The sequence below is a fragment of the Strigops habroptila genome, chromosome 3 (assembly GCF_004027225.2).
Source record: "Strigops habroptila isolate Jane chromosome 3, bStrHab1.2.pri, whole genome shotgun sequence".
NCBI lineage: Eukaryota > Metazoa > Chordata > Aves > Psittaciformes > Psittacidae > Strigops > Strigops habroptila.
Window position 1 is genome coordinate 48012475 of NC_044279.2, and position 8977 is coordinate 48021451.

An 8977-nucleotide genomic window follows, 5' to 3' on the forward strand; every position below is an offset into this window, starting at 1 on the left:
AGAGACCGTGCTCAGGCATTGGAACAGGGTGCCCAGGGAAGTGGTGGAATCACTTTCCCTGGAAGTGTTCAAAAACCGTGTAGCTGACACCCTCAGTGACATGGTTTAGTGGTGGCCTTGGCAGTCCTGGGGTAATGGTTGGACTTGATGATCTTAAAGGTCTTTTCCAACCTAGATGACTCTACGTTTCTATGGCTCAGATTACAGGGACAGAGGGGGCTACCCCGCAGCTAATACAACACTGGCACGTCGCCAGGACAGGCGGGTGCGCTGCTGCCTGCTGCGGGTCGCACCGCCCTCTGCCCCTGTTGAACAGCCGCTGCCGACGCCGGGGGACCGCAGCACCCCCAACCCCGGCGTCTGAGCAGCGCCCTGCCCCGAAACCCGCGCTGGGACCGCCAGGGAGCACCGAAGCCGGGGATGGCCGAATGCTGCAGCACCTCGGTGCTTTTCGCCGGGGCCGCGGCAGCGCCGGGCAGAGACGGAGGCGGCGGCGCGCCCCGCCCGTGGTAGGCCCCGCCCGCCGGGCTGCCCGCACTACGTGTCCCGGCGTGCCGCGGGGCGAGCCGCCGCCGGAACCGAAATGGTGCTCGGGGTCGCTTTCCGTGCTGTGGCTGTCGCGGGTTGCTGAAGGGGCGCTGAAGGTAACCTCGGAGCCGTGGCGGCGGGCGGAGGCGGGCGGCCGCGGTTCCCGCCTGGCTGGGGGTGCCGGGGCCGGCGGTTGAGCTGCGCGCCGGGAAACCGCTGGTGTCCGCGGGTCGGACAGCGCAGCCAGGGGGCGGGCGGGGGTAAGGCCGGGCCGCGCCGCTTTGTCGGAGGCCCACGCTGTGCAGCCCACCCTGGGTTCTGTCGTTACTGACTATGTGTGTTCGGCTGAAACGGGAACCGCAAGGCGGGCCTCTGAAATGGGCCAGGGGAGCAGGGCTCGTGTGCTTTCAGAAGGGTTAAATGACCGTGGTTTGCAGTTGCTGCTATAATCTTCAAGGCCAGGTTGGACGGAGTTTTGAGCAACCTGCCCTAGTGGAAGGTGTCCCTGCCCGTGGCAGGGGGGTGGAACTGAATAATGTATAAGGTTCCTTCCAACCCAAACCATTCTATGGTTCCGCTTAATAGCCTGTAGATCTGATTTTGTAATGGGCACTCTTTTGCTTGCTTTAATGGATTGATGACTTTTTTTAAGTTAAACAATTATTAATAGAAGCATCAGGTTTGGGGCTGCTTGTTGCCAACAGCCCATTAAGGGTTTTCTGTGTGCTGTCTTGGGCGCAGGAGCACCACAATTTGAACTGTGGTGGTCCCTGAGGTGAGGCCAAGGACAGGGTGTCACAGCCCGTCCTGGGACAAGGTGGTCCAGAGCCACCGTATTCCTCACACCTTGTTTGTTGATGAGCTTCCAAAGGCAAGTCGCAAGCAGCTCTGTAAGTGCTGGGTTAGTGTTCTCTCGCTTCAGCAGCACCTGTCATGGGTAAAGAAATTGTAAAGTGCATGCTTCTGGTAATGTTCTGAAGCACTAGATATGAAGTAGTTTTAAAGAAGTTTCTTGTTTATTTTTCTTATGAGTGTGTCTAAACTGTCTTCAGTTACGTGTTTTTTACACATCATTATACATTTCAAAGCGATTTTTTATTCCCCTTGTAGCAAATGAAAACTTAAGATGTTTACGTGTCTTTCTGCTTCTGTGAAATTTGGGTAATATTTGAGGTATTCTAAATGGTGTTTTGTAGCTTTTAGATGTATAGCTTTTGAGATGGATGAAAGCAACAGCATCTAGCCATTGTTAACTACAGCAAGTGTTGTGGATAAGTACTTCTATTTTTATGCTGGGTGATGGTATTTACATCGCAAACAAGAAAAGCATGTTTTGGAATAATTCTGTGGAGTACACGGAAGGAAGGATGCAAAACTTAGGTGGGTGAATATTAGCATAAAAACTGAGAAGACCAAACCTTGGAAACCTTTTTTATAACATTAATGATGTACCTTCAAAGAGTATCTCTCAGCAAATAAAGTCTTGTTCCACACTGACTGTTAAGATCTTAACTAATAAGGACTTCTAAACCACTGATAAATAACAAAGAATCTAGTGCACAAATTTTATTTACCTTTAAGATATTAAAGAAATTGTTGGTCTTTTCTACCCTGAACAGCTTTGAAACTGGTTGCTTTCAGAGGGTGTTCTGCAGAAAAAAAGGATAAGATGTCCATTTGAGTTCCATCTTGTCCAGGACTGGTTTCCTCTCTGCTGCCAGGATGGCGACATCGCTTAGAACCGTGTGGCCCAGCTTCTTCTGGATGCGTTCAGTAGCAGCCTGTAAGCAGGCCCCACTGCAGAGTAAGTAGTGATGAAACTGTAGCAATCCTGTATTAAAATTTGTTCTTTGAGAGCCTCTTTCCTGTGCTGCTTAAAGTAATGGAAGCGTGGAAGTGAACTTTTATTTGAACAGAATCCAGTCTGATATTCCAACTTCTCTGCTGATAATTAAAGGACATCTTGTTTTGGTTGGGTTTTTTTTTTTTTACTCTTTAAGCTTCCGTGGTCCACATATGGTGTGTCTCTAATTTATTAATTTGCTTGTAAATACTACTCCTTTTACCACTGATTGTGTTTGAATTTAATTAAATTTAAATTCATTTTTTTCAAATGGTGGTGAGAAAAAAGGCTACAGCAAAATCTCATTACTCAAACAGAGAAGAAGTGAAAACAAGCAATGTTATTTCATTTCTTTTCGTGTGTGTTCTAGGTGTCAATAGGAAGATGCAGGGGAGGTAGTAAAGGTGGTAGACAAGAACTGAGAAAACATAATGGACATGTTACATTTTAGAGATTAGTGGGCAAGGAGGGGAAAGAAATCTTAGGGAGAATCTTAGGAAGAAATATGAACTATTTGCAGTAATATCTCAACAGAACTTAATCATCTTAAAGGTCTCTTTCAACCTAAATGATTCTATGAAAAAATGGGAATGGAATTGTGGGAAGACTCAGAAGAGACTTTGGGTGGTGTGTGGTCCAATCTCCCACTCAGAGCAGGCTCAGCTCTGCAGTCACACCAGGTTGCTCAAGGCCTTGTCCAGCTTTGCCTCTGAAGTCTCCAGGGGCAGAGATTGCACAAGCCTGCCTGGCTGGCCTCATGAGGAAAGTGTTTCTCTATGTATCCAGCCAGAGCCTCTCGTTTCAACTTGAGGGTGGTGTTTCATGTCCTCCCACCGTACACTGCTGAACAGTCCGGCTCCCTTGCCTCAGTAACCCCAACTGTCATACACCGTCACTGGGGGCTGCTGTTGGGTCTCCCCAAAACTGCCTCTGCTTCAGGCTGACCCAGCTCCCAGCCTCTCACTGCAGGGCGGGTGCTGCAGCCCTGATCATCTAGGAGGGCCTTTGCTGAACTCATTCCAGTTTATCTTTTATTAAAGGGCCGCAAACTGGTCATAGGATCTAGATGTGGTGTAACAGGTGCTGAGCAGAGGGAGATAATCCCATCCCTCCATCCACTTAGTACAGTCCTGGATGCTTTTGGCTTTACTACTTGTGATTGTTGTGCTTGGAGTGGAGCTGCAGGAACCTGGGGAAAAGGGTAAGGTTCTCCAGTGTTACTGCAGCCAAGACGTAATAGTTTTGTGTTTTGTACAGCACATATAGCAGTCGCCAGCAAAGTAAAAAATTTATTTTTTTTTTAATAATAAATATTGCTATGAATGAAATTATGATCTTGCCTCTAAGGTAATGTTCTTTGCATATATAAAGAATATGCTCTAATGGTCAAATCTGTAGGTATTTTGTTCATACTGCCATTTTCCTTAGGAAAACAATACAACTGGAAAGGTAAATGTAGACCATAGCTACCTAGATCCTGTATTTTTTGATTGCACTATAAATCTGTGCAGTAAAGTGAATGTCTGTTTAGGCAGTATTTGGGTTTTGTTAATCGAAAACTGACAATGAATATAATCCCCAGTTCAGACTTAGAATGAAAACGTAAACATTCTTAAATTTGGCACAGCTCTGCTTGTTTTTACATTCGTGTTCTTTATTTGGGTTTGGCTTTTTTTTTTGCAGATGGAGCTGTGTATCGTGCTTGCCATAAATCTACATACTCAGTTCTCCCTGAAGACTACAATTGGTACTTAAATGTGCTTTCATGTGTGGCCTTTTCATGTGACGTTTATACCAGGGCTCTTTTCTCTGTTGTGAAGTTGTCATATAATGGTATCAAATACCTTCTGCCAGTTTTGGCTATCTGTAATAATTTCAACTAAAGTACTGTTTCGATCATAACGATTGTGAAGTTAGTATTTCAAAAAGTAAGCATAATGAAAAATCATGCAGGACTCATTCTGAGCATGGTGCTGACCCCAGCACCATGTAGTTTTGTTTATGAAAATAGCTAAAAGCAGTCATTGTCATTGATGCTTGTTGTTAAGACAAAGTCCAGGTATTTTTGTGCTGTTGAATGAGAAACTTGTGTAGAAACCAGAAAAGACAATACAAATATAGTGAGAAACACCAGCATCAAAGTCTTACAAGGTTTTAGGAAGCTAATGTGTCATGGGAACGGGAAGGAAGGTGAAAAAAGGTCATATTTCCTCAAGGAGACCTCTCAGTAGTTTTTGTTCATCATGCTCGTCGTCTTTTACCAAATGTAAAAATTGGAACCCCAAAGAGAGCTTTGTTTCCCATTCTTTCTTTTGTAGGTGCCATTCTTCTTATAAAGGCATCTTGTCCTAGAGGTCATTATCCCCATTTGTTTCTAGTTTTATATGCAATTATCGAAAGTGTTAAAGATTTTTTTTTTTCCCAACCCAGCTACTTTCTTTTAGCCCTTTCTTCCTCTCCATCCAAAAAAGAAATGTGAAGATGATGGGGGGGCAGAGGGAGAGGAGGAGGAGGAAGAGAAGAGGAGGTTCAGAGCAAGTATTTGTGACTGTTATTTTATAAGGGTTTATTTTACAGAAGGTTCTTAAGAATTCATAAATGCAGGCGCAAATGTAGTTTTCTTTGGGACTTGGGCTGTTTGGTTGCTCAGCGTTTCTGAAAATTGTAAAGGATATATTTAAGTTTTTATTTTTTATAGCAAAGTGGAACTTGCAGTGACATCAGATTTGAAGACGATTGTCTGCTACCACCCTTCGCTTGAGATTCCATATGAGCATACAAAAGTATGTCCAAATGTACACATTTATATTTTCTACTCTTGGAAAGGCATAAGTAGTTTATAATTATGGGTCTTGAGGGTATTTTTTTTCATGTGAAATACTGAGATAGTTTTTAGCATGTGATCAGCATGTCTGTGAAGTTAGTGAACAATGAATGTAGCTGCTGCCATGAGGAGCACCTTGTTCTTGGGTGAATTGAGGGAAAGTGGCAGAGAAAGGAATGCTCGAGAAAGGAAAGCACAGCTTATAGTAACTCAAATAGAATTAAATGAGGCACTCAGATACTTGTGCGCTGCAGAGAAAACTAGTGCCTGTCCATGAGTGTACTCCTCAAGAGGATGTCTGGAGTGCAGGTTATAGTTCGCACATCCTGCTGTGTATAGATGCTGCAGTCTGGGCAAGAGAATGTGACAAAGTGCTGCTGTTTTCAACTCAAGCTTTGAATTCTCTTCAGTACTCTGGGCTTACAAACACTACAAAAAACCTTTAAAAATATCAAATTCTTATCTATCAGCAGTACTTTCAGTGTGTTCTTTACACTGGTGAAAGTAAGTTTAGAAAAGCTTTTCTAGTGTGTACTTTTTGTTTCAATTTGCAGTTCTCATGCTAGTAAAACACTGCAAATGGTAGCCATGTTGCTGAAGTACCCAATGTGAAAATTCTCCATTGAAAACTTCAAACATTTTAGCACTCTCTGCCTGCAAGTTACGTACCAGTATTTTTAAATATATCAGTTGCTTATGTCTCGGGAAAACGCATCTAAAAGACTAAAACAAGGAAAATACTTGTAATGGTGCTAGTAGTTAGGTTTCAGGTTGAGAACAAACATCTTGGTCTTAGCAGATGCGCAAACAATTAGGAATTGACATTCTTCTCCAAGGTACACGTCATGTAAAAGCTTTTCTAGTGGTGATGTTCATCACTATGAATAAATTTCTAAATAGAAATAATATGAACACTATTGTATTAGTAGAAGTGAAGCTTTTGATTCCACAGGTGAATTTTAAGGGTGGGATTAGCAGTAATGATGACAGCAGTGCTGATTTTAGGGGTAGTGTAATCAGCTGTAGCACCCAGGGTAATTAGAGTTTTCTGGACATCTGCTCCACATGGGTGTTTTGGGTGGGTGGGTGGGGGGTGGCAAAACAGCCTTTACAATTAGAGGCGTTTTTCTACATTCCTTTGGTTTCAGCTGTCAAGAGTAATGCTATCTGTGTAGCTTGGCTTTTGATTTTTCTCAGAAAAGGGAAATATATATACTACTGTTTTTTATAGCCCATACCACGGCCAGATCCAGTGAATAATAAGGAAGAAAACCTCGATCAAGTTTTGAAATCCAGATTAAATGAAGAAGAGCTAAAGAACGATAAAGGTCTTACAATTGAAGAGCTCAGCAAAATGTTTTACACAACAAAACATCGTTGGTATCCTGTGGGACAGTAAGTATTTTCTTTTCAATGTTTCTTCCTTTTGGAGGTAAAGGTAAATACAGGAATAACTTAATGACCAAATTCAACCTAAGGTAAGTCATGTGAGACAGGATACTGTTAGCACATGGACTACAGCGTAAAATCTTAAATGCAGCATTGTGTAAATGGAAAACTGTATTTCATAAGGGTTTCTTAATGCTGCCGCTTTGGTAGCCTTTGCCACTACGAAAAATGTCACAGAGGAGAAATTTCTCATACCATCTAGTTAGCTACTAGTTCAGGTGATTATCAAGGTTGCATAGAAGAATCTAGTAGGTAAAATACCCTCAGTAGACATGACCAAACACAGCTTGGAAACATGCATTGTCTGCTTCTTAATGACTCTTCAGAAAAAGAAATCAACGGGGCAATTCTCAGACTTAAGAACAGTAGAGGTTTCTCCTTTGAATGGTGAAGGTTGCACCCCCGTGTGCCTTGTATTCAGAAAGCTAGAAGGCCGAGAGCCGCAAAGGTGCATGACAGCTTAAAGAGGAACTATATACATTCAGGTAGACCCATGAAAACACCCAGCATTCTAGTTTGTGTTACTTCTTGCCAGTCTGCTACTACGCCTTCTGGTAGTTGCTAATTTTATAGCTGTGGAGACTTGATACAGGCAGAATTGTTGGGGGTTTTTTTTGTCCACAGAAAACTTTAATTATTGTGTTTTGGGAGTAGATAAAATGAATGAAATGGTAGAATTTTCTATGGCCAAAGGGTATACATCACTTTAATGAGCATCAAACAGGATCTTCCTTGGTTTAGGGTGGGTAATTAAGAGGAAAAAGTAGGGATAATTTTTTGTTGTCAGAACTTGTTTTTTAGTTTGTCTGCAAAATATTACACTATTTCATGTATAGTCTGGCACCACTCCTTTAAACATCAAGTCTCTTTGTTCTGTAGCAATCATTTTAGCCAAAGGAAAAGCTAACCGTGTAATAAAATTAACTTCAGACAAAGGATTAGGAATAAACAGCAGCCTTTGTACCTATGCAGCTGTAGAACTGACTGAATTATTGCGTGCTTGGAGCAGACGTAGCGATAGAAATGATCAGCATTATGTAACTCCACAGAGATGACATCTAATGAGTGGTGATGGGCTGTACTTGTTTTACCTGTCTAATCTGAGATCACTCGCTGGGGGTGAAAACATGAGGGAAATCCAAGACTGTCCGAAGTTTGTATTCACTGCAGCCTTTTTTTCTTCTAGGTATCATAGAAGACGCAGGAATCCTAATCCTCCCAAAGACCGATAATTGGGACAACTTCTTGTTCATCAGCACATTACTAGTAATCTTTACTGGAAATAAAAATTACAGAAAGTGAGATGTTTGGCAATTCTGTGCGAGTGCTATAACAAAAACATGCTTAGCTAAAATCCACTCTTCTACTTCAAGTTGACAGAAAAACAAAACGGCATAACGAAGCAAGGGTTCAGTGAAGGCTGTTGTACGAGCACAGTCAGCTAATGAGCTAGTCCTAGAGCTGGATGCAACAGATGATGGAGTGCTCTGATTAAACTTGGCCAGAGTTGGTAAAGTGAATGGGGAAAATTCTTGTGTCAAAATGGGAAGTCCAGAGCTGGACACATTAGGGTTTAGTGTTATTTTGGGGGGATAATTGTGTTTTTAGGAATCTAGTAACTGAAATGCAGGTGAGTTTGAACACTGAGGTCTTGATAAAAAATGTGAGGTATTTATGAAAAGAATGAAATAATTTTGCTGCTTCTATTACATTTGTGAGATACCTGATTCCATATTTAATCCTGCATCAGTCGAGAGATTATATTTAAGGCTGTTGTCATGTACTGAAAACTGGCCAACTTGGTTACGTTTTAGCATCCAAGGCATAACAACTCGCCTTTCTAAATCGCCCAGCAATCCCAAATAGCTCAGAGAGCTGCTGTGTGCATTCATAGTTCGGGGCAGGGAGTTGCTGGGTTTGTGTTTTATACCCCACCCCATCAGGGAGGATGCTGCGTTCCTATGTAAATCGGAATAGCTGTAGCTCAGGGAAGGAAGAATTCTTTACCTCAGCAAGGTAATCAGTGAAGACTCCCAGCTCCTTCTAGCTGACCTAAGGGAAGGATTTGCTTTTTATGATATAAAATGCATTAAATTAAAGAAATTTTGGTTTGATTTTACTTCATAGCTTTAGCAGTTTGTGGTGCTTAAATGTTTCTGCTATTATAATATTCTGTCATCTAGCATTTTTTTTTAACTCAGGAAAAGAAGATTCTTTACCCTGGTCTACAGTTATAGACATCAGCCTTCTGATAGAAAGGGTCAGCTTGGAACATTGTTCCTCAACAGAGACTCCAGTGACTTCATGAAGTCTTCATAGCAGATCCTTATAAA

General features: G+C 42.3%; 1 protein-coding gene across 4 annotated transcripts; it reads left to right on the forward strand.

The window, feature by feature from the left end:
* The first annotated feature begins 512 nt into the window (after nucleotides 1-512).
* On the forward strand, nucleotides 513-8768 carry MRPL42 (mitochondrial ribosomal protein L42). Of its 4 annotated transcripts, none has more exons than XM_030480859.1 (7): nucleotides 547-644; nucleotides 2148-2332; nucleotides 3412-3572; nucleotides 4055-4118; nucleotides 5070-5154; nucleotides 6427-6590; nucleotides 7831-8768. In XM_030480859.1, the coding sequence occupies exons 3-7, from the start codon at nucleotides 3506-3508 to the stop codon at nucleotides 7874-7876; spliced, it is 426 nt and encodes a 141-aa protein (XP_030336719.1). In that variant the 5' UTR covers nucleotides 547-644; nucleotides 2148-2332; nucleotides 3412-3505; the 3' UTR covers nucleotides 7877-8768. The 4 variants fall into 4 exon arrangements, with proteins under 4 accessions (XP_030336717.1, XP_030336719.1, XP_030336720.1 ...); XM_030480860.1 differs by lacking the exon at nucleotides 547-644 and adding an exon at nucleotides 1630-1908; XM_030480857.1 differs by lacking the exon at nucleotides 3412-3572 and having other exon boundaries at nucleotides 513-644.
* The last annotated feature ends 209 nt before the right edge of the window (nucleotides 8769-8977 follow it).

Excerpts from the sequence above, each read along its gene's own strand:
- MRPL42 (XM_030480857.1), top strand. The coding sequence starts at position 2,251 with ATGGCGACATCGCTTAGAACCGTGTGGCCCAGCTTCTTCTGGATGCGT. Across the intron at positions 4,119-5,069 it reads CTCCCTGAAGACTACAATTG|CAAAGTGGAACTTGCAGTGA; the intron begins GTACTTAAATGT and ends TATTTTTTATAG. Across the intron at positions 5,155-6,426 it reads TTCCATATGAGCATACAAAA|CCCATACCACGGCCAGATCC; the intron begins GTATGTCCAAAT and ends TGTTTTTTATAG.